The sequence below is a fragment of the Schistocerca americana genome, chromosome 5 (assembly GCF_021461395.2).
Source record: "Schistocerca americana isolate TAMUIC-IGC-003095 chromosome 5, iqSchAmer2.1, whole genome shotgun sequence".
Lineage (NCBI taxonomy): Eukaryota > Metazoa > Arthropoda > Insecta > Orthoptera > Acrididae > Schistocerca > Schistocerca americana.
The window spans coordinates 447,563,323-447,591,287 of record NC_060123.1 but is presented as its reverse complement, the minus strand read 5'-3'; the positions used below and the strand labels follow the sequence as shown (position 1 = coordinate 447,591,287).

The 27,965-nt window shown below is 41.8% G+C and overlaps 1 protein-coding gene across 4 annotated transcripts; it reads right to left on the bottom strand.

Moving 5' to 3' along the window:
* Positions 1 to 73: 73 nt before the first annotated feature.
* On the bottom strand, positions 74 to 27,965 carry LOC124615483. Of its 4 annotated transcripts, none has more exons than XM_047143412.1 (4): positions 27,581 to 27,965; positions 25,698 to 25,814; positions 2,472 to 2,677; positions 74 to 2,347 (listed from the first exon to the last, which is right to left on the bottom strand). In XM_047143412.1, the coding sequence occupies exons 2-4, from the start codon at positions 25,715 to 25,717 to the stop codon at positions 1,857 to 1,859; spliced, it is 717 nt and encodes a 238-aa protein (XP_046999368.1). In that variant the 5' UTR covers positions 25,718 to 25,814; positions 27,581 to 27,965; the 3' UTR covers positions 74 to 1,856. The 4 variants fall into 4 exon arrangements, with proteins under 4 accessions (XP_046999368.1, XP_046999369.1, XP_046999370.1 ...); XM_047143413.1 differs by lacking the exon at positions 25,698 to 25,814 and adding an exon at positions 18,476 to 18,666 and having other exon boundaries at positions 27,581 to 27,961; XM_047143414.1 differs by lacking the exon at positions 27,581 to 27,965 and adding an exon at positions 18,476 to 18,666.

Sequence of the window (27,965 nt, the reverse complement as noted above, 5' to 3'; positions counted from 1 at the left end):
AGCAGGAGTAGTAGTAGTTAAGCGGGAGTAATGGAGAGAGGACAGTCATAAAAAAGAGAACTGTTACGAGTAATTTTCATGTAAGATGGAGTGAAGTTTTATTTTGTAGATTTTAACTGTGACAATCTTAACCAAGAAGAATGTCAATTTTTATAATTCAGCATCACTTTAAAGGAATACAGTATAATGAATTACAAAACCAGTGATAATCTGAAACGGATTCTCTGTAACACAACTCTAAGTAATTGTTGGATATATTAAAGTTGGAGATAAACCACATTGATTTATTATCAGCAAACTACTATCTTCTGTAAAACAACAAAAATCTGGGCCTCTTGAACAATCATACCACAAAATATACTGGACAACAAACTTAGCCATGATTTTCGTTGAATAATCTGGATGAGTGTCACTATTATCTTTTAGTTTATAAAGCAATAAAAGTAAAACTTTTATCTACAGTGTAGTTTCCCAATATTTACTGATACTTATTTACACACCTGGAAGTTTGGATGAAGAAATGTTACTGTTAACAATTGAACCATTTTATTAATTTTCTGTTGATGGGACAATGGGGCTGCAACTGTTAGAACTGGATGGATAGTTAGTTCTTGGAATGTTTTCTGCGATACACAGAGACATGCACAAAATCTAACAGCACTTTCATCAAAGAAAAAGCACACAGTCACAAGTGGCAACCAACTGTAAATCTCTCCAACACTTCATTTAAAGAACATAAGTAACTTAACAACTGTAACACTAATTTCTTAAGCCCAACACTTATTTCTTCATTCCATTACACTTCTGTACAATAAGGAATGCTTTCTGCATTACTACACTTCTGCCTATCAACTTTTCCTACCACTCAACACTGATTTTGTGCTTTTAGACAGAAGAGTGAAGGATACCACAGAACCTTACATACACAAAACTGAGCACTGAAATACATAATTTATGGACAAATATGTTGAATCAATTTGTATACCCTTAATTCAAACATCCACAGCAGCTTTCCTGTTTCTCAAACCGATAGTTTTATTAATATGCTCAAGAGTACTTGGGAATAATGATCAAGCATGTTATGACATAACACAACAGCCTAATAGCTTGGAAACCATAGATTCACATGATTTACTGTCCATTTTTAAAGAAGTTATTGGTGCCTATGTAATATATGTTAAAGAACTCAAACATAAAATTCACACAGTGATGATCTGTAAGAAAATTGAATAATTTTTTCAACAAAGAAATCCCAAATTGGTGAAAATAGTGAATGTATACATATTTGAAGAACCAGTTGATTTGTAAAGTAATATACAACACCAATATATTAATTTTAGGTGTTACTTTCAATGTATTTCAGCTTATGGCATCTGAAAAATTCCTCGTTATTATGGTAATTACAATTACGCAAGTACTAGGATTACTAGCAGACATTTACCCAGCAAATTCAGCTAGAATTTAATATGTTCAAATTTATGGTGGTCTGAAACACTAGACCACACAAGAAGTTTTTAACATTAAGCCACTTAACAAAGTGATTTCTGACACTGATACAGTTGACGTCATCTTCAAGGATTTTTCAAACGAATCATCACACGCCTATGATTTCTGCCTCTGAAGTCTGTTGTTACAAACAGCAGTCTGTCCATTCACTTTCTTCAGGGAACTCTTCTGAACACTAGATGAAACAGTTTGGTACATGACAAATTTGGTAGCACTTTGGCGCTACAGGAGATAAGTGTTGTTCATATTTTTGTGAGATACCTGCACAGGTCCATGCTTCTTCTCAATCTATCCTTAAATTGATTTTGAACTTTATTCCTGTTTACATTTCAGCTACTAATATTTCAAGGTCACATGTCAGTCTTGCTCACATCTTCCAACATTATGCCAGTTAAATGCATTAAAAAATCATCTGCTGAGAAACTGGCCCTTCTAGACGCAAAGTTTCTACTCAGTTTTTTAATATTTGCTTTCCTCTTCTTTTCTTTGGCTTTAGATATCCCCGTAAATATTATTTTTCTTGGTTTCTTAGGCCCAAGAATGCAACATGAACCATTTTTTCTAATTACTGGCTCCTCATATATAGTTTCCAGGTGTCTCGCAAGTGGTTTCTGAAATTTCTTATTCAAATAATAACTCTCAATATCTGCCACATCCATTTTGGCTGGTTTCAAACTGCATCGTCTGTTCTGTGTAGCAAAATCAGTTGGCTTTGAACAGCTTCTGGTGATCCTTCTTTGAGAGTCCATATTTTCCACGATTACAGCATCTGGTACTTCACTTCCAACATCACGTAACTTCAAATTAGCCATAATTAATGGAAGTTCAACATCACTGTCTCCTAGAACATAAATGTTACTCTAATAGTAAAAAGACAACATGATACTGTGAACGCAACACAGCATTAACCTGCAGTGAAAACTGAGGACATCACAAATATGAATACACCACATAATATTAATTACCTATGGCGCTGTTAACAGAACTGCTGCTGTTGAGAATAGTTCCATAAAGAGGATCAGTAGAACATGCAATGTTATTTCTCTTATTATCTTTGGCTGATGTCACAGGGTTTGCAGAAACTGAATGAGACTGTTGGTGTGTTACAGAACACATCAGATGCAAACCAGGTACAGCACGTGCTACCTGGTGGGATACCTTTGATGGCCTCCTAGAGTAAACAAACAGAAAACTTTGTTGGCATTACAGCATTTTTTGTTCAACCGAAAAGAGAGAACTTGATTTTTACCTTCAAGACAGGATATATGCAGTGCAAGACAGGAACAAATATTAATGGCAAATAAATAAACCTTCACTCTTTGATTTAAATGGAAACCAATCTGCAAAAAATGGGTTGTAATATGTGCATGATTTGTTGCTGATTTATGATGCAATAAATCTTCAGGAAAAATGCAGAAAAAGATAAACTCTTTATTAATACGTAGCATACATTTTAATGGCGTGTTTAGCTGACCATCTACCACTAATGCCTGCAAATACAAAACTATTCACTCACCATTAAGTACTCTTTATTTCATTTCTCTTTCAACTTGAGTCATTACTCGTTTTAGTCTTTCTTCAGTTTTTAAAATATCACGGCGCATTGCATAAATTTGTATTCACAACTAATTTTTACTTCTATTTCAATGTGAACCTTTACCCAAAATGGCCAGGGATTAAATGAGTACTACACAAAACAGTATGCAACTAGTTATTGTTTATTACGGACTCTTTCATACCAGAAAGTGGATTAAAATGATACTTGTCAAAATTCATACTACAATAACTATGAATGAAAGCAGTTGTAGGATAAAGGTACTCAAAATAGAAGACAAACTGTTATTTATTAAATTACATTAGAAAGTATACTGTGCAGGTGAGGAAGAAAAAGGGGGGAAAATTGATTTCAGAATCTAAGAACTAGTTTTAATCAGACACTGTTTGACACATCAAATAATATAATTTTACACTGATGCAGGAAGTTGACACCTGGTCCTAGCCTTTATAAAAGATTTGCCAAAGAAAAATACTACAGCTAATTGTAAAACAGGGACAAGCAAATGCCATAGACCAGAATACAAGAGATACAGTCATGAAACAACAAAATTGAAGAACTCAAAGCTTTTTGTTCACTGGTATATCTTCAGACTTTTTCAGGCTTTCCAGGAGGCTTGTCTCCCATAACAAGTTTCTGAAAGACGAGCTTGCCGAAGTTTTTTTTTCCACTAATGTTTTCTTCTAATTGGACAGCAAAGCATTACTATTAAAAATAGTTTCAGTTGCACAGATGGAGATATAGAATGGTAACTTTAGCTGGTTAATTTGAAAGCATTCTTTCTTTCAACACAATGGGATCTTTCATTTGTGAAATGGGAGTGTCGTGTCTGAAGTGTATCTGCAGGGTGTAGGTGGTGGTGGTGGTGGTGGTGGTGGTGGTGGCGGTGGTTGTTGGGATGTTTAAGGGGGACTAAACAGCTAAGGTCATCAGTCCCCCATTCCAAAAACAGGCGAGACATAAATGCACGAAGCAGGTAAAACCCCCAAGGGGAAGGAGACACCCCCCAGGCCCTAAAAGAACACAAATGCGGTAACAAACACTACAGACACGAAGAGTACAGATGAACACCAGACAAAAGGAAACAGAAGAAAAGAAGATGGCCGGAGACTGGTTGACTGACCACGACAACAAAAAAGGGAAAGAGTCAACCAACCGACTACACACTAAAATCTGCAACCAAATATGAGAGACTCGAGGACAAGAGACACACAAAGGGAAAGGAGCAGGACCTCCCTAAATGGAACCATAAAAAGGACTACCACGGATAAAATTTAAAACGTCATCAGCCATGAAGGCATTGTCGCTTAAAACCAAAGGCAAAGTGCCCGGGAGATTAAAAGACTGCCGGAAGGTGCGCAGTCGGGGACACTCCAATAAAATGTGGGCGACCGTCAGCCGGGACCCACACCGACACAGGGGGGGGGATCCTCCTGACGCAAAATATGGCCGTGCGTCAGGTATGTATGGCCAATGCGGAGCCGACACAGGATAACAGAGTCCCTGCGAGAAGCCCGCAGGGAGGAGCGCCACACATCGGTCGTCTCCTTAACAGCCCGCAGTTTATTCGGGGATGGCAGGCCACGCCACTTATCAGCCCACATCCCAAGCACCTTATGGCGCAACACCAGCTGCTGATCGCGAGCCGTGAGGCTGATCTCCAAAGCTGGGGCGTCGATCGCCCCTTTGGCCAGCCTGTCAACATGTTCGTTCCCCGGGATGCCAACGTGACCTGGAGTCCAAACAAAGGCCACCGAACGACCAGAACGGGTAATGGCGGAAACAGACTCCTGAATAGAGGATACCACAGGAGAAGAGGGAAAGCAGCGGTCGATGGCCTGGAGGCTGCTCAGGGAGTCACTGCAGATGATGATGGACATACCTGAGCAGGAACGCATATGTTCAAGAGCGCGCAATATAGCCACCAGCTCTGCAGTAAAAATACTGCAGCCAGCCGGCAAGGAGCGCTGTTCAACATGGTCAACGTGAGCAAAAGCGTAGGCAGTGCGACCATCAACCAGAGAACCATCAGTGTAGACAGCCTCACAGCCCGAAAATGAGGCGAGGAGCGCGAGAAAACGGCGACGAAGGTCTACAGGCGGAACTGAGTCCTTGGGTCCCTGTGCCAAGTCCAGACGGACGGACGGCCGGGGCAAACACCAGGGAGGCGTAGGTGCACGGACCCGGAAGGGAGGCAGAAGAGGGAAGGACCCCAGTTCCGACAGCAGGGACTGGACGTGGACAGCTATGGAAAGCCCAGCTCTAGGTCGCCTTTCGGGCAGATGGAGGACCATGGCAGGGAAAAGCAGGCGACGATTAGGATGGCCCAGCGAGCAATGCAGTTGGACAGCATAGTCAGCGAGCAGTCGATGGCGGCGAATCCGCAGCGGGGGAACCCCGGCCTCCACCAGTAGACTATCCACGGGGCTCGTACGAAAAGCGTCAGTTGCAAGCCGAACCCCACAGTGGTGTATGGGGTCTAACAACTTCAACACTGAGGGTGATGCAGACCCATAGGCCAAGCTCCCATAATCAAGCCTGGACTGCACAAGGGCCCTGTATAATCGCAACAGCGTGCAGTGATCCGCACCCCAAGATGTATGGCTCAGGCAGCGGAGGGCGTTGAGGTGCCGCCAGCACTTTTGCTTCAGCTGAGTAATATGAGGAACCCATGTGAGCCGGGCATCAAAGACGAGTCCTAAGAAGTGGCAAGTGTCCACCACTTCAAGCAGGTGGCCGTCGAGGTAAAGTTCAGGATGAGGGTGGACCGTCCGACGCCTGCAGAAGTGTATAACTCGAGTCTTGGCTGCAGAGAACTGAAAACCATGAGTCAGAGCCCATGATGCGGCCTTGCGAACGGCTACTTGCAGCCTGCGTTCGGCGACTCCCGTAGTCGTGGAGCTAAAGGAGATGCAGAAGTCGTCGGCATACAAAGAAGGAGACACCGACGACCCCACGGCTGCAGCCAGACCATTAATGGCCACTAGAAATAAGGAGACGCTCAACACCGAGCCCTGCGGGACCCCATTTTCCTGTGTATAAGATGAACTAGAGGCGGCACCGACTTGCACCCGGAAAGAGCGGCGCAATAGAAAGGTTTAAAGAAAAGCCGGGAGCCGACCACGAAGACCCCACTCATGCAACATAGCAAGGATGTGATGCCTCCATGTGGTGTCATACGCCTTCCGCAGATCAAAAAATACAGCAACGAGATGCTGACGTCTGGCAAAGGCCATACGGATAGCAGATTCCAGCCGCACCAAATTGTCCGCTGCAGACCGGCCCCGACGGAAGCCACCCTGGGATGGAGGGAGAAGACCGCGTGACTCAAGGACCCAACACAAACGCCGCCCCACCATACATTCGAGCAATTTGCACAAAACGTTGGTGAGAGTAATGGGACGATAGCTGTCCACCGCCATTGGGTCCGCACCGGGCTTCAAGATGGGGACAATAAGACCCTCTCGCCATTGCGACGGGAACACGCCCTTGCTCCAAATGTGGTTAAAGATGGTGAGAATGTGTTCCTGGCGGTCCCTGGAGAGATGCTTCAGCATCTGTGCGTGGATGCAGTCTGGTCCTGGTGCTGTATCAGGGCAATCGGCGAGGGCAGCGAGGAATTCCCTCTCGCTGAAAGGAACTTGTATTTTTCAGAACGACACGTGTGGAATGATAATGGCGTCTGCTCGGCTCGTTCTTTTAGATGGCGAAAGAGGGGTGGGGGGGGGGATACGTTGCAGTCACAGAGCTCTCAGCAAAGTGCGCAGCAAGGTGTTCAGCAATGGCGGCAGCGTCCGTGCAGACAGCGCCATCCAAGGAGATCCCAGGGACACCCATAGGGGCCTGGTATCCGTAAATCCGCCGGATCCGGGACCACACGAGCGAGTGGGAGACACGGGAGCCCAAGGAGGAGACATACCTCTCCCAGCACTCCTGCTTACGCCGTGCAATAAGACGACAGGCCCCGGCACGGAGCCTCTTAAAGGCGATGAGGGTCTCGAGAGACGGGTGCCGCCTATGAAGCTGGAGAGCCCGCCGACGGTCGCGAATAGCCTCAGCAATCTCCGGAGACCACCAGGGGACAGCCTTCCTCCGAGGGAGCCCAGAAGAGCGGGGGATGGCAGCCTCGGCCGCCGAAAAGATGGACGTGGTTAAGACACGGACCACCTCGCCAATGTCACCCTGTGGGGGAGACTCAATGGTGGCAGTGGAAGTAAAAGCCGGCCAGTCAGCCCTGTGGAGAGCCCAGCTGGGCAGATGCCCGGAAGAACGACACTGGGGCAGTGACAAATAGATGGGAAAATGGTCACTACCACACAGGTCGTCATGCACTCGCCATTGGACAGACGGTAAGAGGCTAGGGCTGCAGATGGAAAGGTCAATGGCGGAGTATGTGCCATGCGCCACGCTAAAGTGTGTGGAGGAACCATCATTTAAAAGCGAAAGATCGAGCTGTGCTAATAAATGCTCAATGGTGGCGCCTCGACCTGTCGCCACTGACCCGCCCCACAGAGGGTTATGGAAGTTGAAGTCGCCCAATAACAAGAAAGGTGGCGGCAATTGGGCTATCAGAGCAGCCAGGACATGCTGCGCGACAGCACCATCCGTTGGAAGGTAAAGACTGCAGACAGTAACAGCCTGTGGCATCCACACCCGAACAGCAACAGCCTCTAAAGCTGTTTGGAGAGGGACAAACTCGCTGTGAAGAGAGTTAAGGACATATATGCAGACGCCACTAGACACCCTTGCATAAGCTGCTCGGTTCTTATAATAACCTCGATACCCACGGAGGGCGGGGGTTCGCATTGCTGGAAACCAAGTTTCCTGCAGAGCAATGCAGAGGAAAGGATGAAGGCTGACAAGTTGGCGGAGCTCAGCTAGATGGTGGAAGAAACCACTGCAATTCCACTGGAGGATGGTGTTGTCCATGGCTGAGAAGGCGTGAAGGGACTAGGAAGACAATTTACGCCGCTTTTTCACTCGCTGCCTCCGATTCAGAACCCGCACGAGTGACATCCATGGCGTCTGAGGGACTGGCGAGATCCAGGTCTTCAGCAGATGCCAGAATCTCGGCCTCGTCCTCAGACGCTGAGCTTGTCGGTAGCGGTGGGATGGGTGCCACCGCAACATCGTTAGCCTTGGGAACTTTCTTCTTTTTCTGTTTCTCTCGCTGTGCCTTCGGTGGGTCAGGCTGGGAGGGCCTCACTGGGTCAGTGTCAGGGACAGACGACGACCGGGAGGCCCTACGACCAGGGACCGGTGGTTGTTTGAGCCACTTGCGGCTGTCTGCTTTCGGACCAGTCGGAACTTGCGAAGGGAGATCCCCAAGGGATCCCTTCCTGGCGAGAGGAGCCGAAGAAGACTTACGCTTCTCCAGCTGGGAAGGGGGAACTGATGTCCCCGATGGTTGGGGGGGGTGTTGCTCCTGAAGTAGATGGAGCAGGAGCAACAGGGAGTTTAGTGCCCCCCCACCATCAAGGGGGCAGGTGTGGGCCTTCGACTCTGAGAGCTGACTGGAGCGGATGGAACTGTAGCAGGAGTGACAGTTGCGGCATAAGAAGATGTCATGCGCACTGGATGAAGCCGATCATATTTCCGCTTTGCCTCAGTGTACGTCAGGCGGTCGAGAGTCTTGATTTCCATGACCTTCCGCTCCTTCTGCAGAATCGGACAGTCCGGCGAACAAGGCAGATGGTGCGCACCACAGTTCACACAGATTGGAGGCGGGGCACAGGGATGATCAGGATGGGATGGTCGACCGCAATCGCGACAGACGAGGTCGGAAGCACAGCGTGAAGACATATGGCCGAACTTCCAACACTTGAAGCACCGCATCGGGGGAGGGATATAAGGCTTGACATCACAACGGTACACCATCACCTTGACCTTCTCAGGTAATGTGTCACCTTCGAAGGCCAAGATGAAGGCACCGGTGGCAACCTGACGATCCCTCGGACCCCGGTGGACGCGCCGGACGAAATGGACACCTCGTCGCTCCAAGTTGGCGCGCAGCTCGTCATCGGACTGTAAAAGGAGATCCCTGTGGAAGATAATGCCCTGGACCATATTCAGACTTTTATGGGGCGTGATAGTTACGGAGACATCCCCCAGCTTAGTACAAGCGAGCAAGGCCCGTGACTGGGCGGAGGATGCCGTTTTTATCAACACCGATCTGGACCGCATCTTGGACAAGCCCTCCACCTCCCCAAACTTGTCCTCTAAATGCTCTACAAAGAACTGAGGCTTCACGGATAGAAAAGATTCCCCATCAGCTCTGGTACAGACAAGATATCTGGGCAAATACGTCTCACTGTCATTCAATGCCTTTCGTTCCTCCCATGGTGTGGCGAGGGAGGGGAACGATTTGGGGTCATAAACGTTACCTTTAAAATGGGCCCTCGAATGCTTAGAGACTGCTGGTGGCTGGCCACCAGCAAGAGAAGATGTGCCACGCTTCATTGCGTGTCATCCACCCTGATGCCACCTACTCCGACCAAGGGCCCTCTCCACGGGCGCCACCCAGCCACAGCAAAGGCCACCTGGCAGGATGGCCATTGCCGGGAGTCCCGATGCCCCAGGGAGGTGGGCATCTACTCCTTGGCATACGTGGGGAGTTAACGGCGCAGGCATCAGTAGAGCGATCCATGTGTTGTCAGGGGGCTACAACCAACAGGGTACATGGCGGCCCCACCACAACGGACTGGCTACCATGCTGGATGTTAGGTGACATGTGGTCCATGGTCGCCGTCAGTGCAGAAAGTAGCCCAGCACATTGCGGGGCAGAAAGTGCACACAGGAGCGTATCCATGCCCAAGAGATGTAGAGCGGGCAGGACTGCAACGCAACGACGAAGAAGCTGGCGAAAGTTCTCAACGCAAGATGGACACAATGCACCAAGTAAGGTGCCCTTCCCCAATCGACTCACTCTTCGGAAAAATTTTGAGATATGGAGGTCAAACCCGACAGGGGACCATCACATAAGGCCGAAATGTTTGAGACTCCTTTTAGTCGCCTCTTACGACAGGCAGGCAGGGTGTAGGTGGTTGTTACGAGTATGTATAGAGTTCGATGTTACATTAGCTCACAAGATAAAAGGTGGAGGCTAAAATCCAGAGTAGACACACAAAGTTCATTCAAGCAGCAGCTTCTAACAGTCTCAGGTACACCTAGGGTGGAAAATTTTGCTCAAGCAGAGGACTCCCCAGCTCCAAACTGTTTGGGACTGGTCAGAAGCTGTTCGATCAGTGATCACAGACAGCTGGAAAAATTAACAACAAATCAGGATTTTTTTCTCATACAGATTTGCTAAAAACTAATATAAATTTGTGTGTTATAACATCTTTTCTGAAAATATTTGTCTGGAGTGTAACCTTGCACAGACGTAAAATGTGCCCAATAAACAGTTAACACAAGAACAGAACATAAGTTTTTAAAATGTGACGCAACAGAAGAATGCTGAAGATTGGATGTGTAGATAATATAACTAATGAAGAGGTTAAATCAAACTGAGGAGAAAATAAATTTATTGCACAACTTGACTAAAAGAAGGGACTAGTTGAAAGGACAAATCCTGAAGCATCAAAAAATAGTCAGTCTGGCAGAGGGTGGGGGGTGGGTGAAATTTGTAGAGGGAGACTGAGACCAAGTAGTGTCAAGATGTGGGTTCAGGTATTAACCACGAGATGAAGAGGATTGCACATGATGGATTAGCATGGAGAGCTGCATCAAACTGGATCAAAGACCACAGCAATTATCACAATCCCAAACCAAAAATCAACACATAAGTAAAACAGTATGTATACAATCATGCAGCTCTCCTGCTAAATGAAATCAAAACGGGCTTTTGTGACTGAAAGCTGCCAAGTGCTTTCAAATACATTTCTTAACATAGCCTTTTATTTCCGATTTATTAGCAGAGCAACCAATGTTTTGCAGAACGTTGAAGATTTCAGTTTGAAAATTAAATTTGGCTTTTATATACTTGATATTTTTTTCATGTTTGCATCCCCTAATGGAGAACCACAATGAGGTCCCTTCTTGAGTGTGCCAGGTGCTGATAAAGCTGCCTTACATGGGTACGCATCATCTTCATGTCCTTCACAGTACTAGTCAGTATCTGATGCTGTCCACACAGCTTATGTAATTTACCAGGTCTAGCAAAACAACACTAAACACGAACAACACTAATGCACTCTGGTGGCTGTTCACCTGTCAGAGAGAATTGCAACTACAATCATTAGTTTACTTGTATCTGGATGAACAGACTTTAATGACAATTGTCGCCTGTCCAAAATTAATCCGAAATAAATTTGCTGACTGCAAAAATCTTGGCATCAGCGGTGACATTTTCCTATATTATTAATAGGTTGAAAATCTACACCTAACACAGCTGATGCCAAGCTATTCACAACCAACAAATTTATTTTGAACGTAATTATTTACATACACATCCGTGAGTACATAGTTACATCAACATCCAGCTGTATGTTCAGGGTGCTTCACTTTATTAGTCAGACAGTATAGTATGGTGCCTTGTACTTGTCACTCTAACTTACACACTGTTGTTGTTTAGAAAAAAGTCATGAGAGCAATGAATGGTACAAAACAACATGCACATATAGAAGACCTCTTATCCAACATTAATCGATTTCACATCTTGGCATACTAAGGACATCTAAGTTTTCTGGATGCAAAATATGTTCTAAATATGTAAAACGAATCTCCATGTTCATACAACAGAAAACGTTGGATTTTATAATCTTTTTTTATCAGCATACCATCACCAAAACCACCTACTGGCAAAATTGTTTGCATTATGCCATGGTGAACTACTTGTGTCAGTCTGGGCAGTGACAGTGTCAAGAAATGGAGTAGGAGGTGGCATTGCACCCATTGATTTTGATAGGTTTGTCTCTCAGCTTCAATGAGTTGCCACAATACATGTCTTTTAATATCTTGTCTTACATTGTACATTTATAACACAGATCTGATGAAACAAGAAAGGAAGGACATGAACAGAGTGAGGAAACATGTTTATTATGCTTATTGCAGCAGAAAGCAAGAAATAAGAATAAAAACTGACAACAATCAACACCAAAGGTTTTCAAAATTACAGCCCTGGACCGTGAAGCAGGTCTCACAGGCCTGGTGTGTTGGTCAGCGAGATCGCCAGGCCTCACTTGTCTAGACTACTTCCTCTGAGTATATGTCAAGACATTTGTGTATAAAATCCCTATTAACAGTGCTGAGGAACTTTGTGTACACATTGTGGCAGCTGCCGGGGAAGTCCAGGGCATGTCCGGTGTTTTCCACGACATCATATCTTCCATTTGCCAGAGATGTGTGGCCCGCATTGTAGGGTGGGCCGTAACTTGGAACACCTTCTTTAATGACAAGTGGTGGCTGTTTTAATTCTTATTTTTTGGTTTCTGCTGTACTAAGGATAATAAACATGTGTTATCACCCTGTTTGTGTCCTTTTTTCCTTGTGATTTTTGCTGTCAGTACAGCACCTAGAAAATTCTTTGACCATGCACATGTGATTTTGCATCATCTAGGTTTTACTCTATCTCACCTCAAAGTTTGTAATCATGCTGAAACACCCTGTATACTGGCAATCAAGACAAGTGTATTACCACTTCAATACACTGTTGTACTGAGTGGTGCAGATGACTGGATGGATGAAAATACATATCCTTGTGTTTCAGTTTGCTGTGAATAGCCTGACATAATAGGTCATCAAGATTTATTTGTACCCAAATGTTGAGTAATGGGAGACAATTATCTTCCTTTATTTCAACTATGGATTTTCACATTCTCAGTGTCCACAACATTTGTTACCAGGGCCTGCTTGCCATGCAGCCTTAAGATGGAAGTGTTCAAACCCACATGCAGAGATAGATGGGTTTGAAACACATGTTTTCAATGGTAACTTTCTCAAACTCTTCAAGATATAGATTGTCTGCTTTAAGTTTCAGGATGGATTCCACAGTTACACTGTGCATTCGCTTATACTTTTGAAAATAAGTTGTGGGAAGAGTGAGTTGAAAAAGTCTCACCATGCATGGTCAGAGGCATTTGGTTGAATAACAACAACACTGAATTTCACCAGTTGGTGGTCTTTGCCAAGTCAGACATTCTTCAGCAAGTCTCACAAATCCACACATGTTTTTCCACATGATGTCAACAGTTTCTCACAAAAGGCTCCAGTACTACTTTCTGATATCTGGCCATTTCATAGGTCAAACAGCTGATGACAGTGACAATCGGCCGTAGACGGCATTCTCTCCTTGCGAACTTTTGAAAGCTCCTATAAACTATTGAAACATTTTTGCCTTAAGAGGCCATCACACACTCAATATACTGAGTACTGCGTAATGATGTTGACTGTGTCAGGGGGTGGGGGGGGGGGGTATTGACAGTGTGCACCCAGATTTGGGTTCCTGCTACTCCCTAAATTTTGAATCAAAATCATCTGCAATGTTGCCAAAGTCTTCGAGCATAGGAAATCACCCTCGGTCAGCCAATGGCCTTGTCATAGAGGGCGGAGGAGTGGGCAGAGGTTCAAAGCACACTTTTGCCTTTAGGAGTGGGAAATTGCCCCTAAAGGTGAAGAATCAGCAATGATCGATGGCATGAGGGTGCAGAAGGCAATGGAAACATGGAAAACACCGCATTAAAGACACAATGTGTATCCATAGGACATATGACCTATAACTGATGAAGTATCATGATGATCTCTCCATTGGCTTAAGATTCTGGAAAAGTCCACCATTCAGGTCTCTGTGAGGAGGCTGTCAAGAGGCAGATGACCATAAGAAAATGATTGAATAACCAATGAAAGGATAAAGTTCAATAAGTCGGGACTTGGAATGTCAGAAGCTTGAACTTGGTAGGGAAGTTAGAACATCTGAAAAGGGAAATACTGAGGCTCAATCTAGATACAGTGGCAGTCAGTGAAGTGAAATGGAAGGAAGATAAGGATTTCTGGTCAGATGAGTATAGCATAATATCAACAGCAACAGAAAATGGTATAATAGGAGTAGGATTTGTTATGGAATGTAAGGTAGGGCACATAGTGAGTTACTGTGAACAGTTCAGTTCAATGATATGTTTGTTCTCACTAGAATCTACAGCAAACCAACACTGACAATGGTATACATGCAATGTTGCAAGCCGATGATGAAGAGACAGAGAGAGAAAGTATATGAGGAAACTGAAAGGGTAATCCAGTATGTACAGGGAGATGACAATCTAATAGTCATGAGGGACTGGAACACAGTTGTAGGCAAAGGAGTAGAAGAAAGGGTTATGGGACAATACGGGCTTGGTAGTAGACACAAGAGGAGAAAGACTGAGGAGAAAGACTAATCGAGTTCTGCAATAAATATCAGTCAGTAATAGCAATCGCAAATACTCTGTTCAAGAATCACAAGAGGAAGAGGTATACTTGGAAACAGCTAGGAGATACAGGAAGATTTCCTGTTAGATTTCATCATGGTCAGCCACAGATTCTGAAATGAAATACTGGATTGTAACGCTTACCCAGGAGCAGATATACTCACTTAACAATTTAGTAATGATGAAGAGCAGGTTAAATTTTAAGAAACTAGTCAGGAAGAATCATTGTACAAAGACATGGGACTTAAAGTAGTAAAAAATGAAAAGGTGCATTTAAAGTTCTCTGAGGCTATAGATGCTGTGATAATGAATAGCTCAGTAGGCAATACAGTTGATTAGGGCTGGACATCTCTAAAGAGAGCAGTTATAGAAGTTGGAAAGAAAACCTTAGGCACAAGGAAGACAACTGCCAAGAAACCATGGATAACAGATTAAATACGTCAGCTGATCGATGAAAGAAGTCAAAAATGTTCAGGAAAATTTAAGGATACAGAAATACAAGTCACTCAGGAATGAAATAAATAGGATGAGCAGGGAAGCTAAAGCAAAATGGCTGTATGAAAAAAGAAAGCTTATAGGAAGAACAAATTCAGCATATCATAAAGTCAAGACAATCTTCTGTGATATTAAAAGCAATGGCAATAACATTAAGAGTTCAATGCGAATTCCAGTCTTAAATGCAGAGGAGATAGCAGATAGATGGAAAGGGTGCACTGAAGGCCTCCACAACAGTGGATGATGTGATAGAAGAAGAAACAGGAGTCAACAGGGAAGAGACACGAGATCCAGTATTGGAATCAGAATTTAAAAAAGCTTTGGAAGACTTAGCATCAAATAGGGCAGAAGGGATAGATAATATTCCATGTCCAGAATGAGATTTCCACTCTGCAGTGGGGTGTGCGCTCATATGAAACTTCCTGGCAGATTAAAACAGTGTGCTGGACCGAGACTCGAACTCGGGACCTTTGCCTTTCACGGGCAAGCACAGCTTGGGTAGCTCAGTTGGTAGAGCACTTGCCTGCGAAAGGCAAAGATCCCGAGTTCGAGTCTCGGTCTGGCACACAGTTTTAATCTGCCAGGAAATTTAATATTACATCTGTTCTAAAATCATTGGGGGAAGTGACAACAAAACGACTATTCATGATGGTATGTAGAATGTATGAGATTGGTGATATAATGTCACGCTTTCGGTTAATCTTCATCCACACAATTCTGAAGAGCCAACAATTATAAGAATTATGGTACAATTACCTTAACAGCTCATCCACCCAGGATAATATACAGAAGAATGGAAGAGAAATTCAGGATCTGTTAGATGACTATCAGCTTGGTTTTAGGAACGGTAAAGGCACCAGAGACGCAGTTCTGACATTGTGTCTCATAATGGAAGGAAAACTGAAGAAAAATCAAGGCCAGCCATTGGATTTGTCAAATGTGAAAAAGTGTTCGACGATTTAAAAGGGTGCGAGATGTTCAAAATTATGAGAAAAATAGGGGTAAGCTATAGGGAAAGACAGGTAATACATAACACATACAAAAACCAAGAGGAAACAATAAGACTGGAAGGCCACGAATGAAGTGCTGTAGTCTTTCACCCCTATTTTTCAAGCTATACGTTGAAGAAGAAATGAGATATATAAAAGAAAAGTTCGAGAGTGGGATTAGAATTCAGGGTGAAAGAATATCAATAATAAGATTCGCTGATGACATTGCTATCCTTGGTGAAAGTGAAGAAGAATTGCAGGACGTGTTGAATAGAATGAACAGTCTAATGTGTACAGAATATGGATTGGAAGTAAATTAAAAAAAGATGGAAGTAATGACAAGCAGCAGAAATGAGAACAGCAAGAAACTTAACATTTCAATTGGTGATTATGAAGCAGACAAAGTTATGCAATTCTGCAACTTAGGCAGCAAGATAACTTACGACTGATGGAGCAAGGAGGGTGTAAAAAACTGACTAGCTCCAGCGGAAAAAGATTTCTGGCCATGAGAAGTCTGCTAGTGTTGAACATAGGTCTTAACTTGAGGTAGAACTTCTGAGAATGTACGTTTGGAGCACAACATTGTACGATAGTGAGACGCAGACTGTGGGAAAACCGGAACAGAAGAGAATCATAGTGTTTGAGATGTGGTGCTACAGAAAAATGTTGAAAATTAGGTGGACGGACAAATTAAGAAATGAGAGGGTTCTCCACAGAGTCGGCAAGGAAAGGAACATACGGAAAACACTGACAAGAAGAAGGGGCAGAATGATAGGACATCTGTTATGGAATCATGGGATAACTTCCATGGTACTAGGAGTTGTAAAGGGTAAAAGCAGTTGAGGAAGAAGATACTGGAATACACCCAGCAAATAATTGAGGCTGTAGGGTGCAATTGATACTCTGAGATGAAACGATTGGCACAGGAGATAAAACTTGGATGGGCTGCATCAAATCAGTCAGAAGGCCAACAAAAAATAAATAAATAAATAAAAATTCAATTAGGTCCAAACAAATTTCCACAAGCAACTGAAAAAGTAGCCAATGAAAAAAGATCAGGAAAAATGCTGGAAGATGTATATCAAGCAATATCCCTTACTTTGAGAAATGGGGTCCTGACTGTTTAGGAAATGCAAACTACCCCGTTGTCCACAATGGAAAAGGAAACTGCAGATGATGGTGTCACAAAAGTAAACAGAAATGTTTATTTTATCTGCAGTAGTTTTCAGAGTTGGCAAAATAAGATCAGGTCAGTTTTCCAGTAAGCATACTTTTTTCCCCATTGCAACAGTTGTCACACCACTGATATAAGCTCATATAAGCTTTCAATCAATAATCACTACATAACCTTTCACAAGTCCTTTGCATGCTGGGTCTCCGGAGCAATGGGCTTATTTTTTTGTTGATATTCAGAGACACTCAACAAGATCATTGTAGTGCCTCCATCCACTAGCAGCTCTACAGTGTCTTTATTGACACCCAATGTATGAAGCACTTTGCTTTCTGCCTGCATTAACATTTGTTTTTGGGACTTTCAACATGCTGGTGATTTTGCATGTTTAATGTCTACTTTTGAATGCATCCACATACAAATTGTTAATGATCAGTTCCATTTCACTAATGATCACTAGTTTAGGCAATGACATTAAGCTATTATGAAATTATGACCTTTCGCAGCACTGCTTTTGTTCCTTCTCTACAAGATTTATTACCACCCTATGAGCAGGGAGTTCTATGTTCTGTGTCCGCACACATGTCATTCTGCCATGCTTGTTTTGCTGTCTCTAACAATCCTGTTGCTTATGCAAATGTTATTTCAATGCAATCTACCCAGTTCCACATATCAACTGAAAATTCTTTGGTGAAATGCAAATGACACAGAAACAGTATATGTGCAACCAAGTCAGGGTCCCTAAGAGTTTAATGTATGAGCTCTCTCACAATGGCCATCCATGCCTTGAACAGAACTGTTTTTCTTAAATAAAATTTCCTGGATGCCATAGTTATGTTAACCAAGGGGGCGGGGGGGATCTCACAGTCTTGGCACAGTTAGATAGCTACGCAGCTTAGTCTTTCTGCGCCACAGATTGACACTGCAGGGCTGTCTCCTCCAAAATGCTCTCACTACTACTTAACCACTTACTTTCAATGTGGCTAACAATATTATGAGGAAATGGATGATGTGGCTATGGGGTCTTCCCTGATATATAGAGAACACTGAATCTATACATAGAGGAAATTGTTGATAAAACTGCACAACTTAAATCCGTGCATTTCAGCAAGTACATCTGAACGCTTAGTGGCTGATGGTCAGTGAAATGCACGATGAATTTATTTACATGCATTCAACTGCTACCATCCAGCCCAATTATGGGTGAATAAATACAGTAATTTTCACACCTCTTGTTATAAGTTAACCGCTTCTTTACCAATTGAAATATTTTTACATCTCACAACACTATTCGGAATTTTACATTAAAAAAAAAAAAAAAAAACCAACAACAACACCATTTCCTGTATGCTATACTTACACCATGTTCATGACCTGTCAACTGACAATATGAGGAGTCATGAAATGAACCTTCATAAATAATTTGAGCTGGTACAATTCCTATGATGTTCCCATATGGGCACAATATGTAGTACCACTGACATGTGCTGTCTGGTCCATATTTCTTGACTTTTGTAACCAGCGCAGATTTTCAGTCAGTATCTGCAGTCACTGTAAACAAGACAACCACAACACTAGACCTCAACGGCTTTAAAAATGATATTTAGTCTATTTAACGAAAGAAAGTTGGGTGAAAAAATTCATGTCATCCAGGTAGTATGTGTGGACAAAGAAAAAAAAATCCTGTATTTTTCCCAGACTCCCGGTTAAAAATACACTTTTTCCCTGTTAAGTGACAGTATACTTTCCCTTGGAACCGTAAAACTTATCAATCCTTTCAATGGTTAAGGTTTTATAAGCTGGTTTAACTTCCCGGCAGTTTAGAAAACTAACCACGACCCCCCACCTCCCCCCCCCCCCCGCCCAAGTGTGTTTTGGAAAGATCTTTTGTGTGCAGCAACAAGTAAGCTGTATATTTTTCGTATTATGAAAGTATATATTTGAATTCCACCAAAAACAGCACCTTAGTTTCCAAAACATTGGAATCGAGATTGTGATGCACTTTAAAAGACCAATCATAGCTCATGACACGTAATCTTGCCAGCCGACAATGGCAGATATTCCGAGCATAGGACACGTGATGTACCCAGTCAATAGCAACATCACCACCAGTAGCGTGAACACGCAAATGGTTTAAATTAATAAACATAGTGTAGCTACAAGTAAAGCTAAGCTTTCATGTATAATATCGGTCTTTTTTGTGTGCATTACACTTTAATATACATCACACAAATGTGCCAGTAAAATTTTAAATAATGACATAAATGTCTGGTCTTCTGGGCTCAAGTTTCTTTTCAGTGGCTGGCTCTCTAAGTGTTTACGCTTTACGTGAGAATCAAACGCTCTGTGATTTAAGAAGTTAAAATGAAATTTACTTTGATTTTTTAACTACCATTCGCAATATTTTCTCGCAACCTGGAATTTGTTTCAGCAGTTATCATAGAGTGCCAGGAAACGGCGTTAATGCGAGTGCGCAGCTCGATGACGTAGATTGCCCAAATGTTCGTACATATTTGCATTAAAAAGATCATACATTACATCGTAAACGAAGCAGGACATCAGGGGATACTCCAAGAGCATCGGAATTTCGTAAACCACACTAAAATGGATAATTCGGCTGAAAATGCACATTCATATGTCCAGATTCACAAAGACGTAGGCCCCACCCTGATATTATGCTTTTCAGTACGGTTTTAGGGCTGCAAATTTTCTTGGAGTGCCAGTACTGTATTATTTCTAGTTTGTTTCTTTATTATGACATAATGCCATGCGTGCCAAAAGATAAAAATGGGCACTTTTAATTCAGCAAACAGCTGACACTAGCCAATAGTGTGTAATGAAAAACTTCTTTTCAAACAAATTGACTGGTTCTGCGGTAAAGATTGATAAAAGCCAGATTTATTTTGCAAATTTAAAAAAAATAATTTCATTGTTCTGCAAGGCAACTAATGCTTGACTGCCAAAAAACTAGAAATAAAAATAAAATAAAAAAATCATAAAATTGAAACTAACAACATATTTGTGTCTTCTATAATTGTGTGAATGTATTTTATTCATTGGTAGCTCACGGCCATAGAAATTCACTTTGTTGTCATTTGACGTGACAGCTGTAAAGGAAGAGTAAATAAATTACTAAACCTGAAAACGGGTCACGTGGAGACCGCCCCCTCCCCACTATAACACAGACTAATCTGCGCATGCGTGAATCTGACAGGAACATTTCTGAAGTCTGGCTGCTTATTGCTACTGCTGATACAGCTAACAGCTGCACTTAAAAGTAGCCACATGTGGAACAAGTAGTGCTCATATGTGACTCAACTGCGCATGAGCCCTCTAGCAACTGCTCAAACGAACCTAATGTAAACCGTTTTCACGTCACACTCCTTGGAAGTAATTTTTTTGTTATGAAGTATTGCATAGTCTTCGTCCTAAAGCCTTTGACACATTTTGCTGTTGGCAGATGCTTGAGTGTGCACTGTGTTTTGTTGATGTAATTGGCGCATTTCCCTTGCAATTTAAGTTTTACTTTGGTTTTTTCCCCTTGTTTGTGTTTTATTGGTTCAGTATTATTCTGCAGTAGTGGGCTAAAATAAAATTCTTTGTTAGAGCATTGGTTCTTACCAGTCAAAATCACAAAAATTCATGGAATTATAAAAAATTCCCGGGTTTTCCCGGTTTTGTCCCAGATGAAAAAATTCCCGGGTTTTCGCCGAATTTTCCGGGGCATATACACCCTGTTGTCACATATTTTTGTGCCGTGGTAGGAAGCAGTGCCAAGAGCAACAGTATACTACAAATGCTAACTGGTGGAATGTAAGCGTGGGGAAAGTTTTTCTCGAATAACTAAAACTGAGGCTTCCAGTGAAAATTTTTTCTGTTACAAAATTAAACTACATTAAATTTCCTACAAAAGGCCCTATTCACTTTTTATCTATGACGTTTCAGTTTTACAGGCAGACTATACCTTGCCAACATTTCCTTCGAGTTCTCTTATGTGCGTAGACAAAATAAATTCACTGAGCACATGTTTATGTGGTGGAGTTATTTTCAGTTTATTAAATGAATACTTACTTGCAGTTGTTAAATGGGTTTATACATTCATATAAACGGTGGTTGAGAAATGTTTAATTTGTAAGTGTGATGTTAGCAGTGACCTATGTAGTGTTGGTGGGAAAGGGATTGGATTGTTAAATGTGGTATCTTGTGTCTTTCTATCATTGACAGTGTACTGTGAAGTTGTGTTGTAGTCACTTTGTGGTGAATTAATGATTGACAAGAAAGTTATTGCATTTCAAGACGGTGTTACTGGTAGACTCCATAAATCTCTTACATTTAGGAACTGCTTGCACTTGTGGAGTGGGCTGCACTGGGTGGGGCCACTTACCACAAATATACTGTACATCTTCTATGGTGGGTGTGAATATGTCTGATAGAATGGGACTGATTACATTCAAGTCTAGAATAGTAATCTGCTCTAATGCATCACTTGACTTAAATTGAAGCCTCTGGGCCTCTTTAGACATTGGGAAGAAAGCTGATGGTGGGGTAATAATGCATTTGGTACTCCTCACACTGTGGAAGTATACCAGCCAGTGGTAGCAGTGGCAATGAAACTGAATGTTGAACACACATTGCCAGCATGTTACACTTGGGGTATGTTTCTATAACATGGTAGATAGTTACCAGCTCCAACTGCTGAACTTTTTTACATAGCTCACTTAACAGCTGCAGACATGTGAAATAAATTCACTATACAAACATGAACTCGTGAAGACATTTTGTCTGCTCTCATAACAGAACTGAACAGGGATGGCTGGAAGGTACATTCTGTCTGTAAACTGAAAACCAAGCATTGCCCGTGGTGGGGGAAGTTGACCTTCCCGGAAGAATACTACGCCGCCATATAGGATGACTAAGAACCAATTCCCCCTCTTGCAGTATAAAACAAGGTGTAGAGATTTACACAGATTCTGTCCATATGTGAAATGCTGTGTGCATGTCTGCACGCATGCATGTTATGCTTTGGGACTTTTCAGTGACAATGGTCATCAGATGATTGAAAACAATTTTGATCATAAATTGACTGTGGGCTAAAATAATGGTCATCCTAGTTTATAAAAAGCCCCAACAAGTTGAAAAATACTTGCTTGAGTGGGTGTAACCATACACCTGCCCTGAAAGGCATTAGCCTGAGAAAAAAAAAAAGTTGCTATTTTAATTTGCTAATACTGATCATTTCTTCCAACCTGATGAAGGAACTACATAGTCCCAAAGCTAGGTAGTGTGACTCTTTAATATGTGTCTACCAACACTACCAGACATTTCACCTCCTGAGGATAACTATGATACAATTTTATCATATACAGAGGCAATTCATGTCAAGTGGTCAATGGTTAATTTTGGGAACATAACTAGATTCTGTTCATATCTAACCTATGGCTGCATATATTTATTAAAGGTAATTTCACATATTCTTAGATCTCAATATTCGATACTTGTGCATTTTTAAGCCTCATAAGTCAATGCTATTGAAACCCCATGGTTAAGGATGTAAAAGTTTTTACTATTTTTCAGGTGACCAATTAATTTCAGATAAGGCAATAAAAATCATCATCATAATGAAAAAGGTTTGGGAGGTTGTTCTCCGTTAGGTTCTTTGTGAGACTTGGAAAAATTAGGTTTCCGGAGTGGATGGTTCGTGAGATTATTGGAGGCAATTAAAATGTTTCATTGACATTTAGGTAACTTTGAACTCATCTCAGAAAGGCCACCTCTAACGAAATTAATTCAGCATTAATTGGAAACTGCAAATTTTTATTTCCAACATACCTTAACTTCATTTTGTATGTTTTCTGATATCCCCACAACTATCCAAGATGTGGTCACACACAATATTTGTAACGAAGAAACACAATTGTTTATCGTTTTCAGCATACTGCCTCATAATTGTAAAATGTATTCTGATAGCAACAGAAAGTGTACTTTATCGTGCAGTGAAAAATTTCTAAACACCATGGTAAAGTACACTTTCATACAACTTAACTCATTTTGAGTTAGCATGTAATTTTCACCAAGTCCATTATATGCAAGGATTTGTTACTGATCCTGGAGCTATCTTTCAGTGCTAACTTGCGTTGTCTGTGGTGGCTTAAGTGCTACAATTATGACAGAAATACTAGGTTAAAGCCAAGGGGATACACCTGACTACCATGCGAGAAAAGCCATGTGTGGGGCACTTTTCCAAAGTTTCTAAGACTATTAGTGGATTGTTTACAAGAGATTTCCAAGTCTCCAGTGGTCCACTTAGCCAGTTCTCAAACCACAGATGGGTTACCTAATGGATCCCATTCTGGAATTCTGTCACCAAAATTATTTATCAGTGTTACAACAGTTTAAATTCTACATCGACTTTTTAATGAATTCCTCAGGAAATCACAATTTTGACCCAAAGAGAATGCTTCAGGAACTGAGTGGCAAGTGGAACGAATATGAAGAACTACAAAGACGTATGAAAGTAATCCAAACATAATATTCTTCAAACAAAATTCAGTAAATGTTACCAACCCACCAGCTGATGACATAACTGCAGACTTTGAATTCTGGCTGACACTACTGAGACTTAAATTTTGGCAACAAAAGGCACCAAGTCTCAAGACACTTATTTCACGTGGATCCCTTGAAAAATGAATTGGAACAAACAGCTGATCTCTCTCTTGCTCCAGCAATCATGTGTGCAAAAGACATTCATTCTTCTTGATTTATTCTAGATGATTCTATCTGAGGCTTTTCAACCAAAATTAAAGTAAGTTTTGTTGCAGTTTTGGGACTATTCAAAATATATTCAAATTACCCATTTCGGTATTCCTCCAATGCCATCACACACAAACACTGCTGGTACTAAAGAAGTTCTATTCAGCTTTTATACCAAAATCTTGGTGATGGTGGTGCAAATTGATGTAGTCTTTAAAATTTTCGTATGGGGCACCAAATATATCACTAAAGCATAAAATTCTCTACGATTCCGTCACCATCTGCCACAAAAACATGAACAGCTACTTTCAAGGCTGATACTTTTAATGGGATCGTTCCATGCCAAGTGGTCCAATTCCAGAAATCAAACCCCCCCCCCTCCCCCCCCCCCACACACACACACTTCCCACCTCAAGAGTCTTTTCATATTAAATGCCAAGATGCCTGTATGCTCTGAATGTAATTTCATGAATTCTTCTGGTCCATCCCTACTCCACTCCCAACCCTTAGTCACAGGGGTCACACTCCTGTGGAAGATCAAGGTGAGAGACCTACCTGATTCACCCACTCAGCACATCCTACTGCTGTCTTGTCATGGGCTTCTCCTACCCTGTCAGCGGCAGAGCCACCTGTGAAAGCAGTCATGTCATAAACTAGCTCTGCTGCAACTTTTCCGCAGCATTTTAGGGACTAGTGTAGCAGGGGATACAACCCGTCGGCTTTGGACAATGACGTCACAAGTGGCCAATCGAGAAGCGATTCTTCTTAGTGTTGTAGCTCCCTTCAGTGGCTGATATGTGTTTTTTGGCTTTTTTTAAAAAAAAAATCTCACGAGATAGAATAAACAGATCCACTTTATTAAGCAATCAGTAAAAAAACGAAACTGAAACATAACAGCAAAAGTGAAAATGGTAAACTGCTCTCTGGCGACTTGTGATGTCATTGTCCAAAGCCGACGGGTTGTATCCCCTGCTGCACTAGACCCGCATTTTATGTAGGCTTAACTGCAAACCAGCTCTCCCACAGAATGAATGGCAACTGCCAAACTGGGGCCAAGAACAGAGTTGACCACCCAGTGGCATGACATGCTGTTAGGCACAACATGCTCGAATCCAATTGCTGTTCCACAACCTATGCAAACTGGATCCTTCCCTCCAGCACCAGCTTTTCTGAACCACGTAGATGGGACTTTCGCTTGCAACACATCCCTCACACATGTAATCCTCCTGGCCTTAATCTGCTGACCCACTGTTCCAATACCCTTTGTTCAACAGTTTCCCTTTCTCAGTCCTGTTATCCCCTCTCAATCTTCATTTCCATGTCGTCTTCATCCTGTGCTACTTGGACTCACCAGGTCCCATATGTTCAAGAACCTTGCTGTTCATTTTTATGTTAATGGTGTTACAAACACCATTAAGATTAACCTCACCCTTTTCACAGATGTGATTAGAGCTGCATCAAACCAGTCTCAGGACTGAAGACGACAACAACAACATTTCACAGATGTGATTATCTACTAAATTAATGTCCAAAAAAAGTTGCGCAAATATTCAGTTGGATCTTAATAAGATTTCGAAGTGGTGCAAGGATTGGTGACTAGCTTCATATGTTCAGAAATGTAAAATGTCACCCCCCCCCTTTAAAAAAAAAGTAGTATTTAACTACAATAGCAACAAGCAACAAATGGAATCAGTAAATTCTATTATATCTGGGTTTAACGATGCGTAGGTATATGAAAATGGAATGCTCTCATAGGCTTAGTTGTAGGTAACGCAGGTCACATTTGCAAAATTCTAGGAAAATGTAGTTAGTCTACAAAAGAGATTACTCACAAAACTCTCATGTGACACATTCTAGAATACTGCTAAGGTGTATTGGATCCACAATAAATGCAAATGCATCACAAATGGTCACAGGTTTATTTGAAGTGTGGGAGTGTCGCAGATATGCTGAAACAAATGAATTATCAAATGAAGAGGCACACTATACAAAGGGAGCCTAACTGGAAAGTTTCAAGAACTAGATTTAAATTATAATCTCTGAATATAGTAAAACCCCAACCACATATCACTCACGTAGGGAATGCCAGGACAAGGTCAGACTGCAAACACGACAATGGAAGAATGTCCCTGACACTTCACACCAGTGCCAGTTTGAGCTCTAGAATTCATAAATGATGCCATGGTTATAGTCCCATATTGCTACCCCTAAAACTGATGGTTGCACATAGCCTACTGAAAGTATACCAAAATGGTGTAACACTGAGCGTAGTGACATTGCCAACCAAGCCACCAGCTGTCATGGGTGTTCTTTCAGTGGTTAGATTATAATTACAGTGCACACAGAGGCGTTTAGGTAATCATTCTTCCAGTGCTCAACACACAAATGGAACAGAAAGAACTGGAAGTATCCTCAGCCGTACACTTCACAGTGGTATCCAGAGATGGAATAAACAATGGTTTTGTGCACCTCGAGTTACAACATTGTATTTACTAATCTCGTTAAAAGTATAATTTGAAATTTTTAGCATTTTTATTAGGACTTTAATATAATTTTGAGAAAATGGTCTCAAAATGTTTTGAGTCATCTTTATTTCAGCCGCTTTAATTGTCATTATGAGACCAAGCACACTTTAAAAAAACTGCAAGATGATAACATTAGATTTCAAGCAGTTGCTATCTATATTTGTGCATGTCTAATCATTTTCACTGTGTATAAAACAAAAAATTTAGGAACCAAAGAACATTCAAGAATAAATCAGTTTGAAGCCTCCAAGAAAAGTACATGTAATCAGCATGAAGAATACTAAAGTACCAAATTTTGACTTTTCTTTCCTTATCTCAACGAGCATTCTCCATGGGATCCATGGAATACAGCCAATGATGATTACAATTACATCACACACTTTTTCCGAAATTGCATAATTCAGATTTATTCTGCATAAGGAATATTATCTTTCATTTGGTTTTGATAATGACACTATGAATCACCTCATATGGATCACAACCAGGATTTCAGAGGAAGGGAGGATGATGGCTATCAAACTCTGGCCCAAAAGATGTACATCATGTTCTGACTCTCGAATACTTTTCCATTTACAACAAATACAAATGGGATTCCTACTGCATGACTTAATATAAACAATGAATCTTCATGAATTGCACATTACTACCCAAAATTGTACTAATGAAGTGCTCAATTCTTAAGTTGTGAACACCATGACAGGTAAATATGTTAGGGTGCACTTTGGTTCTAATGAGTTTTCTGCATCAGAATTTTAAATTAAGGAAATAAACAAAACAAGCTGTTTCTTTTATTGAGCCAAGTATAGTAAAATGCATCAACAACAAAACCCTCTGCAGATTCTAGTCTCTGTCAGTATCAAACAGTTCTCATGAGAAATGCAAAAAATAAAACTGGGTTTAAGGACGTTGACTTACAGTCTAAACATCACAGGATAGATTTAATATTTTGACAGCAGTCGAGTCAATCGAAAAAAGAATTCATTGCTTGCAATAAAAGAAACAAATTACAGAAGCCATACTGCCTAAGGGGAAAACAAGTGATCGTCTTGTAACGAAGTTATTTCACTGTATTTAATTACTGTATCAAATTATGTAACCCAATGCTAAACAATACAATAAGAGAATTTCGTAGCAATTTCCATTTTCACGGGTGATAGCTTCCCATCTACATACACTCGAGTGACCCTTACCTGTAGCTTTCAAACGTATTCCACTATAAGCTCAATAGCAAAATAAATGTATTCTTGCAAAAAATCTACTACATTTATGTCTTAAGATAGTTTTAATAATCGGAGAAGCATCTGTTTCGTTCATACAAAACTTGTTAGTGATACAAACACATCAACGACGCTAATCCACTTCGTTTAAATACACTTTCGCACAGTGTAAACTGTAAACGAAGGTTCACAACGTTGTCACGTTGTGGGTCCCACGGACAGACACCAACAACAAACTGCTCAGAATTAACTGAGAGCATTGTTTATTTAGCTTACACGGCGCTAGTACATACAAAATCACCAGACAGTCACACGTGATCAATATGTACGAATAGTGAAAATGTATAGGGACGAAACT

Bases quoted from the DNA above. Each gene is read 5' to 3' on its own strand.
- LOC124615483 (XM_047143412.1), bottom strand. From the start codon at position 25,717: ATGTGTCACATGAGAGTTTT. The intron at 2,678-25,697 runs GTGAGTAATCTC...TGTTTACTCTAG, and splicing joins ATGTGTCACATGAGAGTTTT to GAGGCCATCAAAGGTATCCC. The intron at 2,348-2,471 runs GTAATTAATATT...TTTATGTTCTAG, and splicing joins TTCTGTTAACAGCGCCATAG to GAGACAGTGATGTTGAACTT.